The 18,695-nt window shown below is 40.9% G+C and overlaps 1 protein-coding gene across 1 annotated transcript in view; it reads right to left on the bottom strand.

Annotated features, from left to right (window-relative positions):
- Window positions 1–4,644: 4,644 nt before the first annotated feature.
- si:dkey-192l18.9 (F-box/LRR-repeat protein 7) overlaps window positions 4,645–18,695 on the bottom strand; it is a 36,469-nt gene continuing 22,418 nt past the window's right edge. The window contains exons 3-4 of the mRNA XM_049565748.1: window positions 9,073–9,690; window positions 4,645–6,301 (exon numbers count right to left, since the gene is read on the bottom strand). Of these exons, the coding sequence (XP_049421705.1) occupies window positions 5,565–6,301; window positions 9,073–9,690 (1,355 nt within the window). The 3' untranslated portion in view covers window positions 4,645–5,564. The remainder of the gene's footprint in view (window positions 6,302–9,072; window positions 9,691–18,695) is intronic.

Genomic DNA, 18,695 nt, shown 5'->3' with positions numbered 1-18,695 from the left:
ACAACAGTGGTATCATGAAATATACTGGGTAAGAGAATGTGTCAGTTCAGAAATAAAAGCACAAGTTGCAAGAAGGATAATAGGATAATAACTATGAAGTAAAATAAGAATATAGACAAAATAAGATTAAAAAATAAAAATGAAAGATAATAAAAATAAAGACAATTAAAAAATAAAATAAAGATAAGTATACAAAAAATACAAACAGGATAAAATAGATAAAAAAAATACAGATAACAGAAAAAATGAAAATAAATAAAGGTAAAAACAAATATAAAATAATATAAAAACCAAACTAAAATAAGATAGAGAATAGATAAAAAAATACAAAAAAAGATAAGAATAAAGATAAAGTAGACAGAAATAAAGATAAAATAGATAAAAATATAAAATATAATAAATAAGATAAAAAAGAAGATAACAATAAAGACAGACTAATTGAAAATAAAGATAAAATAGATAAAAATTGAGGTAAAATAATTGAGATAAAATAAGAAAAAACATAATAATTAAAAGTAAAATCAAATCAGATACAAATAAAGATTAAATAGATAAATATTGAAGATACAATGAGATAAAAAAATAAACATAACAAAATGAAAAATAAAATAAGATAAAAGAAAAATAGATAAGAATAAATAGAAGATGAGATAAAGTGGCAATTAAGATGGAAGACAAGATGAAATGTAATGAACAGAATATAAATAAAATATATAAAATGTAGCGCTTTATACATGAAAATGAGGATTGTGTGTGAATGTAAGTGACAAGTTTATCTGATAAACTGCACAAACATATGAGATAAAGAATAAGATATGGAATATGTAAGAAATGAATGAGCACATACAGAGGATTTGTATGTGGGTACAAAGTGTTATTAAATGCTTTATTACACTCTGAAAAATTGTTACAATCCAATTGTTACCAAAAAAAGTGTTACAAACCTACAGAGGATTTGTACATGTGTATAATCCTTTAATAAATGTTTCTTTTTATGTTCCATAAACTGTAGTAATCCACCCATCCATTTTTAAACAAGCTCTTAAGCTGCTGGACATTAAACCTAACACATCCAATATGTTTCAGTCTGATACAGACCTTAGGAATCCCAAAATACCGAGACGATCCCGACTGACAACCACAGCCACGTTCTGATAGGCTGCCAGGGGTGAACCATCATACTGGCAGGCCCCCCCTGACACCAGGACTCCCCCATGGATCCACACCATCACCCTGGACAACACAACAAACAAACATTTCCTGGTGTCTCTTCATTACAGTTATTCACTCCTTGCTGCAACCATATTTTCCACAGTTGCCTATTTGGCTGAGTCATATGTACGCTTGCACAAGTACTAACTGGTAATTTGTCTCTAGACGCAGTCCCAGTGGGTCTGTCCACATGTCAGTCCCCTTGACCTTTCTACTGATGGATACTTCACAGGGGAAGTTTTCCAGACTTCCTCCACAGGTGCTGAAGACTCCTCAAGAGACACGGAGTCATTCAAACAAGACACAGTGGTGCTCTGAGCTAAATGCTAATAAGCTGATGTTAAAGTTCTCCATGTTTATTAGCTTAGTTTAGAGTGTTAGCATGCTAATGTTTGCTAAATAGTACTATGCCTACAACTGAGGCTAATGGTGTGAATGCTGTTAGTTTTGAAAGTGTCGAGATTTGAAGTGAAACAGGGACTTTTCCAATCTCTCAAATTTTCCATAAACTCCAAAAAGGGTGGGTCCATTGGAATGTTGAGTGATCGCAGCTAGTTCAGACATGTCTGTAATAACAGCAGGACAGAAAATTACAACTCAAAAAATTGGGAAAATTACACGAGAAGAATGTGTGGGTGAATTTTATAGATATGAACAAAACCTTGTTGCAATGACATAAGTAGCCTACCTAGCTAATAACTTTTCAAGGGCTGAGCTGAAATTTTTGAAAATTTAAATTAGTTATTTCAATTGCAAAAGCAACTGCTGATGTGGATTTAGTTGTATCACATTATTGGAAGTAAACCACAAGAAGATGCTTTATTGTTTGAAGAAATATTGAAGAGAGATTGTACTGAGTTGCAGAAGCTAGGGGAACTGAGGCTAGCATAGGCCTGCACATGTGACGCCACAACTTAAAAAACTGTTGATCTGAGTGAAGACACATATCCTCCTGAAAAGGCTCATCAGTCTTAACATTAATACAGGGTTAGTTCTCTGGGGAGGGTTAGAGACTTTCTAATCTGCCATCCACAGAGTCTGTGTCAGACATGCTCACTGTGAGCCCAAGCTGCCCACAAGGATGTGTTCTTTTCTCTGTGCTATTCTCTCTGTTTACTTAGAAATTTATGATCAATGGGAAAATTTCAGATTGTTCAAATATACTGATGACATGGCCTTAGTTGGCCTTTTACAGAAAACAGACCCATCGGGTCAAGTTGCATACCTGGCCTACACTCTGGCCCTGCAAACATGGTGTTGCATCAGCAAGTTAGAAAATAATGTGGCCCAGACTGAAGCATTGATTATTTCCACAAAACAAGATCTGAAGACGGAGCCAGTTTCACTTGATGGCCAACGTGTTGAAACTGTGGAAAATTTTAAATATCTCGGTACGGTTCTGGACTCCCATGCGAGCTCTCTGGAAACACTGAGTATATTTTTTTATTTACTGATTATAATTTCAAGAGATGCTCACTTCTTAGGATACTCAGTGGCCTCAGTGTTAGTCAGCAGATTTTAGAATTTGTGTGCCTATCTGTACAGCGGGGCAGTGGCTAGCACTGTCGCCTCACAGCAAGAAGGTTCCAGGTTTGAACCCAGGGTGGGGGAGCCCTTCTGTGTGGAGTTTGTATGTTCTTCCAGTGTCAGCGTGGGTTTTCTCTGGGTACTCCAGCTTCCTCCCACAGTCCAAAGACATACAGGTTTATTGGTGACTCTCAATTGCCCATAGGTGTGAATGGTTGTCTGTCTCTATGTGTAAGTCCTGTGATAGTCTGGTGACCTGTCCAGGGTGTATCCCCATGACCCCCAAGAGGATAAGCAGTTACAGAAAATGAATGAATGTGAGTGTCTTAACTTTGCACCTCCCTGCCTAGTACAGTCATCTTAATTGTACATCCAAGAATGAACTCCGTAGGATTGTGACAATGGCAAGTAAAATAGGTGGCAAGCCACAAAAGCCCTTGAGCCAACTCTTTGCAGAAATGACTGATGACATTTAAACCACAGAAAGACAATGATCTGTTTTAATGTGTTAGGTGTCATGTAATGACTTTTTACTGACTATTTGATTTCTATCCCTGGTGGACACAAAGATATATTCTATTGTATTCTATTCTATACAAAAGTAATCCCTCTCTATCATCACTTATGACTCACTAGAATTGTGTGCTGGTGTATTTGTCTGCAAATACTCTGTCCTCTGTCTTTATTCTTTTCTGATTGGTAAACCATAGCCAATAACAGCGCACAGGTGTGGTTTGGACTTCATGAAGCATGCATCCAAGAGTAAGTTATTGAAAATTGCCAGACAGTGCCAATAAAAAAAGGCAAATACAGTGAGGCAAAATTCAAGAAACAACAGTTTGTTCCAAAACAAGAGTGAATTTGGGATTGGCTTTCATTTTTACTCTTGCGTCAGTTGTCAGTTACGGTATGTAAAAAGTAATGCCAGCGAAAGTGAAAGTGAAAACCAACCCCAGAGTCACTCTTGTTATAAAAGTTTGTGTACTTGGTGTTTTGCCTTGCAATATTTGCATTTTGCATCAGCACTGTGTTCACGATTTTCGTAGCTTTCTCTCAGATACATGCTGCCACTACCTAGTCACTAACTTAGTCCCTACCCCACCTGCACGCTGTGCCCAGGAACGTCCCGAACATGACAAAATAAGAAGAAATCAGGAAACACAGGCAGAGTCTCTGCAGATAAACACACCACCACACACTTCTGCTGGGTCATAAGTGATTACAGGGATTACTATTGTATGACACTTTAATTTCTTTTTATTTGAAAATCCTGCATAGTCTTTTCCAAGGACTTACCAAAGTTATTACAATTCATCCCAGGATTTCCTGAAATCCAATCACTTTGGATTCTTGAAAATTCATTCACCCTCCTGGACATTTTTTGGATCCTCCTTTCCAACAACAACAACCATCATCATATTTTTGTCCTATTAAGTCACTGCACTGTATCCAAACATGTTCATACTCTGCAGCAACCGTCTACAAGATCCAGTGTATGCTCACATTATATGCATTTTGGTGGCAATCCCCTGAACCCCCCACCCCAGGGCTCAGTTGGCTCGGGGACAGGAAACCACAAGGGCCCCATAGGTGGACGAGCAAACAGGAGGCCAAAATACTCCTCCACAGAGGTACAGAATGTTTTCACAACACAAATTTCATGATCTAAATGTGCAGAACTATTTTTGTTTTGCTTTGTGTTGTGGTGATGTCATATACCCGCCTGCTGGAGCCAAAAACACTGCAGGAGCGCAGCAATAAAGAACAGGTGCAGGAGAAGGTTTCCCATAGTTCACAGATGCCTGATAAATAAACAGGAAGTACAACTGCAGCAAAAATGACTTTTAATCTTACAACTTTGTCCCAAATTGCAGAGTATATACAGTATCTATGTAGATGATATCTTTGTGGTGGACAGACAGGTGCATCCACCAGATTACAAACAGGTGTAATCCAGCCAATAACCTAAAAGCAGGAAGCACTGCCCTTTGAGCCCCTCACACTTCAGTCCTAAAACATCCATATATGGTATTCCTGGATATTTTTCAGTTACCTTAACGACCCACAGACATGTGCAGGCTTAAATCCTTTAAGGCTCTAATGAAGTTGAGTAAAACACTCACAGTTGTGGAGGCGGATTTTGAAGAAGTTTATTGGCACAGTTATAGCAGCAATGTGTTCTTTGTTTATTCTCAACAACAGTCTGTTTCTATTTGGCAGTACAAAGTTCTCTGGCTAATAGTTTAATTTACAGAAAATGAAAAACACGATGACACTTTGAGCTCAGCTGAAGTGATTGTCAGCACAATTGCATAAAGTGCATATGCAACACAAAGAAAGTGAAACTGAGAGTACTTTAAAAATCACCACATCTGCTTTAGTTGCTGCTTCGTTGCTACATTCGTAGTGGTTTAGTCTGAAGATACTTGCTGTTTATAAATAGATGCAGTAATGTATGATAATGGTTATGTTTCAGGGCTGTAAGGTGTTGAAGTTAAATATGTTACAATGCTTCTAAATGGTAACTGTACCCAGTGCTCTGTGTTGTAGCATGTTGTTACATTGCAAAGTGTGATGTTGAAAGATGTAATATACTGACATACTGTGCTTCTCTGCCTTTTTACAGATAAATATGTTAAATACAGTCTATGGATGTATTTTCAGCATCGACAGCCACCAAGCGGATTTGAAGAGACAAATTCTGGCCAGTATTGCACACCAGTTTTCAACCAGTTCTGACACATCGGCCGCTGAACTCTGCCAACTCCATACCAGGAATATTAGAACATCCACTCGTCAGAGGACCAGTCCAAGAGCTACCCGTCTCAGTAGAAAGCGGGGTTTGTGTGCTCGATGATGCAGCGCCGGCAGTGGCGTCTAACAAACCGCAGAGCCTCTGGCGACACCTCACAGTCCTGCACGTTGAGAAGCTGCAGCTCGCAGCAGTTGGCTGCCAGAGCTTTGAGTCCTCTGCCTGTCACGCTCTCGCATGCTCTGAGACTCACTCGCCTCAGGCCTTGGCAGTACATGGCCAGCTGCTCCAGCCCGCTGTCCGACACAAGCGGGCACTTACCCACATCCAGGGACTTGAGTTTGGGGCAGCTCCTGGCCAAGTGGCTCAGGCCGTGGTCTGTAAGTCCCTCGCAACCCCTCGCGTTTAAGTAGCGCAGTCTCGGGCAGTAGCGAGCCACGTAGCGCATGCCCACATCTGTTATGCGGGCGCAGTGGGCCACGCTCAGGTAACGAAGGCAGCCCTCCAGGCGGGCCACTTCACGTAGGCCAAAATCCCCCACCAAGCGGCAGTCACTGAGACTAAGCTCCCTTATTGAGGGGCAGTGGAGAGCCAGGTGGCGCATGGCTTCATCCGTCAGTCTGGTGCAGCGGCGCAAGTACAGATGTGTCAGGCGGGGGCAGTGGGAGGCGATAGTTCGCAAGCCCTCGTCCTCAAGGGAAAAACAATCGGTCATGTCCAGGTAGTGAATGGAGATCTGCTGGCCGTGCAGAGGGGACAGCTGGAGTGAGGCCTCCTGGGTAAGGCTGATACATGTGACCTTGGAGCAGCCTGGAGGGAGAGGAAGCAGAGGTCAGACAACTAATTATTTCTCCAGAGAGTTTTTACTTAAGGTTAAGTTCACAGTCTGTCTTAAAACTAAAGTCAGAGGCCTGTGTGAGGAATTAAACAGACTTTACTTGCTGTAATTATTCCTCCTGTCTATGATACTGGCCCCTTAAGACATTTGTTCCCAGTGTGCTTCTCATTCCAGTGATGGGAGACAAAAATCAACAGTCAAATATATTCCATGGTTTAGCTGAACCTAAGTTAAAATGTTAGTGGTCAGAGTGTTTTCCAAAGCAACAGTCTTTTTAGTACAAACTTCCCTCTTTGTGTCTTTGTGTCTCTCCACCACAACACTATTTGAGGATTCCAATCCATTTGATTTGTCTGACAGAGACGGCTCCATCCTGACATTAGCTCCATATAAAAAAGATTTGCATTTGGTCCCACATGACATACATTTAAAGTGCATATTTTCACATACAGAACAAGGTATTTGCCCTGGTGTTTTAGTGCAGTGGTTTCCAACTGGTGGGTTGCGGTCCAAAAGCTGGTTGCGGGTCCATTCTGAATGGATTGCAAGTGACTCGCATATGTGTTAAATTTGTAAAAAAACCCACTTTATTTTAAAGTACGGTGAGTTTCTGGCACAGAGCTTTTATTTTGAAGTGCTGTTTCCTGCTGTAGAGTGAGTGACTTACAGACAGCTGCCTGAAAGAGACAGCAAACTAGCTCAACAACATGGCCAAACGCAAGTATGACACTGAATTTATTTAATTATGGGACCTCAAACTAATGACTACGGAGAAATCTGGACCCTGTGGCTGGACCAGTTGGGAACCACCGTTTTGGTGCACAACCATGGGCGAATTATGAGACAATGGGTCCCTGGGCAGAGACATGCAAAGGGCCCCACCACCTCTCCTACACGGGCTTTGTGGTGGTTTTGCATTTCTTTGTACTTTTTATGCATCTTTTTGTGGTTTTGTGTCTCTTTGCAGCTATTGTTTTTGTCTCCTTGTGGTTGCTTTGTGTGTATTTGTATTTAATTGGGTGATTTGATTTGAATTTTGTGTCTTTTTCTTTTGGTCATTTGAGTCTCTGAGGTAGTTTCGTGTTACTCTGTAGTTATTTTGTGTCTCCTTGTAATTGTTTGGGTCTCTTTTTAGGTAATTGTGTGTCTTTTGGTGATTTTGTATCACTTTGTAGTTGTTTTGTGTCCCTTTTTGGTTGTTTTCCATTTTCTGTAGTTATTTTTTTTGTCTCTCTACAGTTCCTTTGCATCTTTGTGGTCATTTTGAGTCTCTTCCTGGTGGGTGTTTATTTGGGTGCCATTTTGCAGTTGAAAGCCAAGAGGCCCACTGACAGTTTCAGCCCTCATGCCTGTGCTTCTTAGACCTGTTCTGTAATCCATTCACAAGCACAATAATAGACACAGTAAAATAAAATAAATGAAAACTTACAGCAAGTACTACAAGTGTCAATAAACAGAAATTAAATAGAAAAATTCACAATAAAAAGCAAAATATTTGTGTTTTTAAAATAATGCGCTGTACAATTTTGAGAATATGTGCCATGTAGAGTGATAATAATATAAAAGAAGTGCATTGATGCAAAGCATTGTGACAGATGTGGAGAGTTTATGTTAATGCAACATGTAGTGTCTGTGTGGCGGGATTAGAGTCTTAAATGTATGTACGGACATATAGGCATAGACTTTGGGGGACACACAGGGGACACTTCCCCGAAATATTTATAATATGTCGGTGTTCCCCCTAAATAAAAACATAAAAGAAGCAGATATCTTTCATCAAACTGCTATAATGAGACACAAAGATGCAACAGTGCCTCTGGTAAAGTAGGTGGTGGCTATATGCAAGCTCAAAAGCAAGGTTTGCAGTCTACCATAAAATGGAAAGAAGCAACTATGCATGATTTATGTTGGAAGTACTGTGACATTTCCAAAATAACTTGATGCAGAAAAATTCACCAGAATGCAGGAACTGATGTGTTTGACACTCAGAATTTCTTTGGGGAGGATTGCTTAATATGTGTCCCCCCAAAATCGTGAAGCAAAACCTTAGTAACTGTATGCACGCATGTGCCTGTTAATATATTTTTGAGACAGACTTGGAAAAAATGTGAACCTTCCCTTTAAAGCTCAGTTATGAGTAGCCACTTGAGGGTGCCAGAGTAAAACCTGCTGTATTTGGCTGTACGCCTGCAACAAGAAGCATGAAGATGTTTGAGTGCAAACAACTCCAAGAAAACCAAAGCTGTGGTTTATTTTCAGGAACAAATGATCAAAGGCTGATCTTTTACTGTCCTTGACGGTAAAAAAAAAAAAAAGATTTGATTTCATTATTTTCAGCCTTTCAAATAAAAGCCGCAGGTCTTCTTTTAAAAGCTATTTTTACAACAAAGGGCTTACTTCCTGGTGCTAATGGTGCAGACATTGCTGTGCCACCGGAGTCCTGTCCAAGTCAATGTTATTTGTGTCACTTCCTTAATGAAAGCAGCAGACCGCTCTCCTTACTCACGTTGAGGTAAGTTCTGCTTTCAGCTAAAGAAAGCCTTTCTTCTCCCACATGGGAGCTTGAGGTTGGCAGAGCTTCTCCTGCTCCTCTAATGATTTTACCAGCTTTAGTAGAAATGACTGAGAGTGATCGAGGAGAGGAATTCTTGGAGGTAAATCTACACATGTGCGTGATGTCGGGTAGCAGCAATAAAACTGAGAGAGCCTACCACCAGTCAGATGGTATAGAATTTCCTTTTACCTGAGAGGTTCAGGTGTTCCAGGCTGGGGCAGCGGGACACCACCTCAAACACAGCCTCATTGGAGATGTTATAACAGCCAGCAACCTCCAGGCGACGCAGCTCCGGGCAGCACTGGGCCACGATGTGCAACCCACGGTCCGTGAGCCTTTTGCAGCCGTTCATCACCACCGTCTCCAGGGTCAGACACACGTTCGGAGTGTCCTGGCACAGCCGGTGGGTCAGGACCCTGATGGCACGGTCAGCGTGAAGCAGCTCCCCTGTTAGCCGCACAGTGCTCCACAGCCTCGGGTCCCACGCCAGGTTGTACCAGCGGCGGCATACGCGGGCGCAGCGGCACAGCTGATTGGTGGGGAGATGGGAGAAGATCTGCAGGAGGGCGTGGTCGGGGAGGAGGTCGATGGGGGCATGGTGGTGGCTTTTCGACTGGCGGGAGCGAGTGTGGGTGCCGGGTTGAGAGTGGACCACAGCAACGGTCTCGGCGGGGGCAGAGGAGGAGGAAGAGGAGTTGGTCTCATGGCCATTACTGGAGAGAGCAGGTGAGGAGAGAGAGGAGGACTTGGATGGCAGGATAAGACCAGGGCTGGGGGTGCTCAGAGTCCGAGTGCTGGATTCTAAACCTGGTGGAGAGAACAGACAAGAAAAGAGAGGAAGCAGTTAGTGTCTGACAACAAATTAATCCAAATTACCTGTAAATCTAAAGAATATTTATGCACTTCATATGTCATATGAGCTCTGACTTAGTTCTGATTCCTTATTTCCAATCTCGTTGATCATCTTATGACCCATCAGATTTTCATTTTTGCAAGATCCAGAACCTAAAACCTCACGCACAACACGTCTGGAATTATTATACAAGTCTACAGTATTTTAATGTCAAATTTCAAGTATTTATGTGTCATATGCACCACAATTAAAGTAGAGCAGTCATAGGCAATAAAATCATTGCTCTTGGGCTGCCTCCAACAATGCCTTTACCAAATGTATGAAAGAAAAAACATGCAGTAAAGTGAGAATCCAAGACAAATACATGAAAGAAGTTGAAATAGGAATAAAATTAGTATACATAAGAAGGAAGAGAATAAAATTACATTTTCAAAATCAAATCAAATCCAATTTCAAATCTAATACTGTGTAAGACAAAATATACATGTAGACTGTGGTGTGTGTGGGTCAAAAAGGTTAGTAGAAGCAATATTCAGGTACAGTGCACAACAATGGTTTTGATTAAGACCTGGACTAATGTCATCTTTTTGGAGAAAAAAATATGAAATCAGCCTTTTTTCTTGTTTTCAAAAATAGAACAAAGGTTTAACAAATCTGAAACTGTGTTTTATGCAGTCTCTGCCCTGATATGTACAGTTTAGCTAATACTGTGGTTTTAGAGCTTGACCTGGTCTCATTTGACGTGGACAGAGATAAGGCAGTGAAAACACCCTCATGAGTAAAATAGAGGCTTCACAAATCTGACAAGATCTGGGTTTTAAATGGCATTCGGGCTTTAACCATGAAGTCTAATACTATTCACAACAAGAAATAGTGCAAAAACTGGGAGTTTCTGTAATCTCCTAATTTCTAGATGCAGTAAAGAGGCCAATTTTAGCTCCACCCTTGAATGTGGATGGACTGTACCAACTTCTATTAAGGGAAAATCCACTCTAAGAAACTTTTTTAAAAATATAATCAATGTGTTGAATGTATTCCAGGAATAACTTTGCAATAAAAACTGTCATTTCACTTTTTGCTGTACTTTCCTTAAATCTGACTCATGCTCTCTTAATTTCCTACGTTTCTCAGAATGACTTTTGACAACTAAAATGAAACACAATAACTGTACTGTCATCTGTGGGTTTTATAGAGGTGGAGAGTGCAGCTAATAATGACCCTGTTAGTAAGACTGAGAAGGAGAGAGTTTCCATGCAAGAAAAAAAAAGGTTTAGCATCTTAAAGGGGTAGTCCAGCAATTTAGTATTGCACTGACATAAAGTTGGGGGAGTCACATGAGACAGAGTGAAAAGCAATAGTCAAAGCTGAGATGTCCAGACTTTTAGGGAGTTGATTTCATCTATAAAGCACATGGAAACTCAATGCACTTGTCTTTAAAGTACATAACAAGTGACAAGGGATTTTAATTTTGAAAAAATCTCAACATTGCACACTGCAAAACCATGGGACAACTTCCAGTAATGCAACCTACAGAATCCTTTCAGTAGATCCTCATTGTCTTGTAATAGCCAAGCTCAAACTCAGATAACCCTTGAGTTATTTTCTCAGGACTTGTCAAAGCTGCCTTCAGAGCGACAAAAGACATTATACAGCTGTTTCCAGAGACTGTGTTGTGCTCCTCTTAAAAGCATTAGCATTGCTGTTGATAACATTGTTGGACTCAAGATGGACATTTCAAAGAATCAAAATGGAAACAGCAGAACCAGAGATATTGTCTTTTTTATTCCTTGTCAAAACTTGCGCCTCCATCACCCACAATGCAATGTGATCACCATGATTCATGTGCCGTATGCTAGTACAAGCTAATTTAGCCTTAAACAGAAATTGAGGAGCGGGCTACAGAAGTTTGATGAGCTCACTTATTTCTAACCCCACAGCCCCGGATGTTGGTGAAGATTCAAAGTCATACAGGTCACGGTAATCTTAGGAGCTATATTGTAAGCAACTGGACTTGCTTGACTTGCTGCAAGGGTTCACACCTATGCACGGTTTAAAGCCTGCGACTCCGCACCAGTCCGTTAGAACTGAGGAAGCCTCTTGGATGAGAGGTGAACTCAAACAAGTCCAGTTGCCCACAATATAACACTTAACACCGCCCCAGATATTTTTCCAACCCAATCACCAGGAGAAACGTTGGAATTATACATTTCTGCAAATCACCCACCCATTACATTTGTATGTTATAATGAAGTGGATAAGCTGAACTGAAAGTTTCTTCATGTTTCAACAAGGCTGTGGTAAATGTACAGTTATGTTTAGGCACAAATACCACTTGGTCAACGTTAGGAAAAGATCATGTTTTGGCTTAAAGCACAATTGCCACTGGAAACGCAACCACTTGCTAATAAACTCCCATGTTCTGTGGCACAAATACCACCAGAAACAAAGTGATATCTCACTGAAAAACACAACCACGTTCGGTGGCACAAACACTGCAGGAAGCACAGTGATGACCGTTGTTTGTTGGTCTTCAACAGTGGTCTGGAGCTTGTCTGTCGCCTTGCACAAACGCCGCTGGAAAAGCAGCGGCAACTTGCAACAAAACACTCAGCTTCTGAGGCACAAACGCCACTGGAAACAAGGTGACATCTCTCAAAAAAACACCCGTGTTCAGTGGTCTACAGCTTTGCAGTCTTCTTGCTTAGGTGTCACGCCATCCACCATCCCTTCCACCTCCCACTGATAAAATCAGCTCATATACTATGTTCCTTTTTTTCTTTGAAATGTACAAATGTAATTTACCCCTGGTTTGCAGAAACATACAATGCCAACATTTTCTCACGGCAACTAGACTGCTATTTTCTGTGACATCACTAGAGGCAATCTGTGACTTCATGAAGCTCTCTGGAGCCACAAAAGGCTTCAAACAACTTTTTCCACATATGCAGGTTTACTCCACAAGATCTGTAAACCATCTTTGATGTGTGTATTCAGTGGAGTTTCCGATTAAACCAGTTAAAATTGGTGTAATGCCCCTTTAAACCCCAAAATGTGTCATGGCTGCATTGCATTCTGGACCTTTGAGACAACTGTCCATGGGAACACTGACCTCCCTTTTTCTACAGTATGATGAATTTCTTGCTGTATGACTCTTAAGAGTTTCACTCTGAAAGACCAACACCACATCTTTACTGCTGCTGTCATTCCATTAATCTTCACTGTATCTGGAAACGACATAATGTCACATTACATTTGTGGGAATAAGAAGAGTAGACAAAAGCCAGGAAAATGGGTCACAAAGTGCAGAGTTCATCATGACGGTGCCATAGCCACACCAGCTTTTATCATCAATGAAGAGGAGTTTCCATGGATCTCGTTATCATGTTTTTGGATGTTTGGGAAAAAATGTGTCGCAGGGCCTCTTCGTCAGATGAACTCTGTGGCTTCAAAGTGACCAACTGAGGAGTTTGCCGCTGAGGCTGACACTGTACAGTTCGCCCTGTGTAAACACTGAGGCCCTCCTGACAGATGTGCGCTGATTGCCCGCCACGTCTGAAGACGCAGCTGTGAGAAGCGGAGGCTGGATCCCATCACCGTGGCGTGAGACAACGGAGCCCTCCGCCTCCGTAAGCCGAGGTGTCGGGACCTGATTCCCGGTGTCGACCCATCACACTGGGACACTGAGTGCTCTTCACTGATGCTATCTGCGTCTCCTCATCACCCCTCCAATTCATCTTGTTCAGTCTCGAGGAGCTCAGTCGGACTGATAGTCATCACTAAAAGCATTTCAAGTAGTCACGAGTATGATGTCACTTACAGCTGTCCAATTCTGCAGGCATTCTGAGTCTGCAGGCTTAACGGGCAAAAAATTAGGTGTTATCATCTTTCAAAATAAAGATCATTCAGTATGTGTTAGACTCATAGTTATGTGTTAATATGGGCGAGTCTAGAGCTCTAATTTTCTCCAGTGAGATGTCCTAACAAAACATTTACGAAGTGTTGAGTTAAGAGTATTATTCCAAAAGATATTGTATCAATCTTTGAGGCTTTTACTTATGTACTTAGTATTCATCTACACCTTTTACTTTTTCCAACCTTCTTTTTTTTAACCTTTTACTTCATTTTCCAAGAACCTAAGAACCTTTAAAGGAACACAGGAACTTGCCCTTTGTTCCAAAGGAAAATATACACTGACCAGCCGCTTTATTAGAGTCACCTTGCTAGTACCAGGTTGGACCCCTTTTACCTCCAGAACTGCCTTAATTCTTCATGGCATAGATTCAACAAGGTGCTGGAAACATTCCTCAGAGGTTTTGGTCCATATTGACATGATAGCATCACACAGTTGCTGCAGATTTGTCTACTGCACATCCATGATGAGAATCTCCCGTTCCACCACATCCCAAAGGTGCTCTATAGGATTGAGATCTGGTGATTGTGGAGGCCACTGGAGTACAGTGAACTCATTGTCATGTTCAAGAAACCAGTTTGAGATGATTTGAGCTTTGTGACATGGTGCGTTATCCTGCTGGAAGTAGCCATCAGAAGATGGGTACACTGTGGTCATAAAGGGATGGACACGGTCAGCAACAATACTCAGGTAGGCTGTGGTGTTTAAACCATGCTCAGTTGGTACTAAGGGGCCCAAAGTGTGCCAAGAAAATATCCCCCACACCATTACACCACCACCACCAGCCTGAACCGTTGATACAAGGCAGGATGGATCCATGCTTTCATGTTGTTTACACCAAATTCTGACACTACCATCTGAATGTTGCAGCAGAAATCCAGATTCATCAGACCAGGCAACGTTTTTCCAATCTTCTATTGTCCAGTTTTGGTGAGCCTGTGTGAACTGTAGCCTCAGTTTCCTGTTGTTAGCTGACAGGAGTGGCACCTGGTGTGGTCTTCTGCTGCTGTAGCCCATCTGCTTCAAGGTTGGACGTGTTGTTGGTTCAGGGATGGTCTTCTGCAGACCTTGGTTGTAACAAGTGGTTATTTGAGTTACTGTTGCCTTTCTATCATCTTGAACCAGTCTGGCCATTCTCCTCTGACCTCTGACATCAACAAGGCATTTAGGTGGTGTGTCTATTGTAGCAGATGTATTGTGGGATATGTTGTGATGTTTGTATTGTGGTATATGTACTGTGGTATGTGTATTGTAGTGTGTGGATTGTGGTCTATGCATTTTATTGTGCCTTCCGTGTTTATAGTGTATTGCGGTTGTATGATGTTTTAAACTGTATATTTTTTTAATAACATTTAGGTCTACATGTAAAAGCCCAACTGAGGACAAAAGTTGAAAATTAACGATAGCTATAAACTCTCTGTGCGATACATCAATTCCATACTCTGCATTGGGACAATGGTATATTACATTGTCCCTATCAAATAAATAAAAATAAATAAAGAGAGTAAAAGAGAGAAGGCTGGTGAGAGGTGCTACACTTAACTTACTGATTGTTTCAATGTGGTCATGCACAAATCAACACACACACAAAATATGACTCAGCAGATCCAAGTTTCTTTTCAAGAGGCCATAATTACTCTGGTGTTGTTGCTTTGCCATGTGCCAAAACTGTGGCTCAAACAAAGTTGTTTGTCTAATCTTGTTTTTTCAGACGTTGTGGAAATACAAACAGGACTGAGATTAAAATGGACTTTTGGAACTTGATTTCCAAAGTGTTCGAGCTCCTCATTTGCAGGGTTTTATTTGGACAATAATTTGGTTAAAGATATTGCCAATATTCAGCTTATAATGTTTGCTTTTGTTAAAACTGCCTGATAGTGTTGAGTCATCTCTGTGGTAACTTTTTTAGGCAGTAGTTTGCAGAGTTGTAAATGAATACAGTTGCCAAATTGCCATTAGCAAACATGTTGAGAAACTGGCAACCAATTCTTGGCCTTTATTTGGCATTCATGGTAACCATTTTTTGTAACTGCATGGTATCTTAATTACTTCAAATATAAGGTGACTAAATATGGTGACTATATTTTCAGTTTTGGCAACGAAAAGCTGATGCCTAGTTGCTAACCTAACAGCCACTTTTCAAAGTTTATGTTGAGCAATGATTGTTAGATAAGCCTTTGCTTTTACTACCACCCACCCCCTGTCATACCCATATATTTACACCAATATAATTTTATCAACATTAATCTGAGTCATGTAGATTGAACCATGGTTGAACTGTGTTAGTTAATGGATTCTTCCGGACCGACAGTCAGCAGGTTCTACACAGCGTGTTTCAGCCTCTTCATGACAAATGTACAGCATCCTGCCTCTGTCATGTGGATTTGTGTGCAGGGCCCAACAGCTGGGCAGCGACACCGTCCTTACGACTGTCCTGCAGATCTGTATTCCAGACCTTGGCTCGGTCCGCCTCCCGCCTCGCCTCTGATGACATCCACAGACTCGTCCCTCTCGGGAACATGTCCTCCGATTCACGGCTACTTTAAAACCCCTCTCTTGTGTGCCTTAAAATTCTCACTCGCACTCACATTCGAGCAAAACGACGAGCGCCACAGCCAAAAATGCATCGTGTGTTACAAATCTGCATTTCGCTCAGCTTACAGGAGCATGTTGGGATTGAATCATTCCTGTGGGTTGACCTCTGTTTGGGTTTAATGCATCAGATTCTTGGGTGGTCTGACTATGATTAGTTCAACTTTAAAAGTGTAGGATTATTTCCTTGAGGTCATGTAGCTTATCTTGGCCTGTGTATTTTTAGCTTAATACAAAGGATTTAATGGTCTGAGGTCATTATAAGCACCTCATCTATTTCGAATTTCACACACCTGTCCAAATATGTCATGACAATAGCGGTGCCAGGGCTTCTTATGTTTATTCAACTACACTGCAAATATTGCAGGATTCCTGAGTTAATACCTAGTGATTGGGAATTTATCCAACATGGCTAACACACACTATGCAACCCAGAGCTATACAAACAAGTGGAAATATATGGAGAGCTAGAACAGTGACAGTAAGTTTTGGCATAAAAAAAAAAGCTGGCATTGAGAAAGGAAACTGATACTGAAAGAAACCTATAGAAAGTAAAATGTCTTTTACTTTGTTCTGATATTTTTTGCACCTTGATGTGTTTTTCAATGACTTTTCTCACTCTTGAAGGACTGTGGCTCCAGAAGACATTGTCTCGTCAGTATGCAGATTACATGTAAATCACACTGTCACTGTCCCTCCCCTCAAACCCCTTCTCCCCACGCCAAAACAGCAACAGAGGGTTGAAACTGAAAGAAGGAACAAAACCTAGAACTCCGCCTCGTGGTCATATGCCTCTGCGAACCAGTCAAGTTGCGGTTACAGTTTACATCCATGTCTGTTCAGACTCATGTAGCCATGACAGCTGACAATGCTTCAAATGTGGATGTTGCTGCAAAGAACCTACAAATTCTAAAATGTGGATGCTTCACACATCTTCACCTGGCAGCTCAGGAGATCTAAACAATCAGCACAGTTTCAAGGTGGACATCCAAGATTAGTGTCAACACTTCAGTTCCTGACCAAATACCTCCCTCTCTGTTCCTGAGTTATGACGCTGAGCATTGACCAAAAAGAAAAGGGTTTTTGCAGAACATTATGATGCCAAAGTGAAGTTAACCTTTGACCTTTTGAATATAAAATGTCATCACTTCATCATTTGATCCTATCAGACATTTGTGTGAAATTTCGTCATAATTACTGTATGGATTTTTGAGTTACGGCCAAAAACATGTTTTGTGAGGTCACAGTGACCTTGACCTTTGACCATCTAATTCAAACCAGTTCATCCTTGGGTCCAAGAGCACGTTTGTGCCAAATTTGAAGAAATTCCCTAAAGGCCTACTTGAGATATCACGTTCACAAGAATGAAACAAATGCTTATTCACAGTTACCTTCAACCACCAAAATCTAATCAGTCCTTCCTTGAGTCCACCCGGACGTTTGTGCCAAATTTAAAGAAATTCCCTGAAGGTGTTCGTGAGATAGGGAGTTCACAAGAATGGGAAGAACATACAGACAGATGGATGGACAACCAAAAACATAACGCCTCCAGCTACTGCTATTGCTGGCGCAGGGGCATAAAAAGTGTCAGGGTAAAGAAAAAAATAACTGACACTAAAAAAAATTATTTTCATTGAAAAACACATCAGAAAGCAAAACAAAATAAAATAAAAATCGAAATAAAATAAAATTTTAAAAAAAGTTTTTAATCCCTGTAGCCCCATGGAAAAATGTATTTTTTGCTAAATGGGTCCATCTTTTCATTACAGAATAAGTATCTTAATGATGAAAGCTATATATTTATGGTTAAAGCTCTGAATTCAATTATCAATCTTGTGGCATCTCAACAAAAGTCTCCACATCAAGAACAGGATCAGGTTTTCCACAGACACATTACTTGAGTCATTAATTTTGATGGATGCATTTCTTTGTTGTCCAAGTCCGAGCTGGTGCGATGGGATTCTGCACGGACAGACAAAACTCATCTGCCACTGGCTCAGGAGCAACTTCCAAATTGCGTAATTACATGTGTCACTGATCAGAAGAGTGCTCCAGGCTCCGGAGAAACACAGTGCTACTAATTACAGTACTTCCACCCCCGTCCTTTCTCTCAGAGTCACACTTCCACACAGCTGGTGGGAAAAGTTAAACAGAGACAGCTTTGTTGCTTAGTTGCACTGGATTTGGGATAGATAGCACCTGGGTCTCTTTAAGAATGTCCAGGTGTTATCTATCTTTGTTTTCTAGCTGAGGGGGGCGACTGTTTATCCAATCACCATTAACCATTGATGCTGTACACATAATAAGCTTTGTTGAAGTTGCTGACAATGATGTTATGACAGAAATATTCACTTTTCTTTCACACTTTCACACTTAATCACTCCTGGATATGAAATATCCTTTTAGCATCTGGAGAACCTCAGCTAAATGTTAAATGCTGTGTGAGCCTTTTTTCTT

This window comes from Epinephelus fuscoguttatus, linkage group LG21, assembly GCF_011397635.1.
Source record: "Epinephelus fuscoguttatus linkage group LG21, E.fuscoguttatus.final_Chr_v1".
Lineage (NCBI taxonomy): Eukaryota > Metazoa > Chordata > Actinopteri > Perciformes > Serranidae > Epinephelus > Epinephelus fuscoguttatus.
The sequence above is the reverse complement of the archived record's forward strand: the minus strand, read 5'-3'. Positions and strand labels throughout refer to the sequence as shown.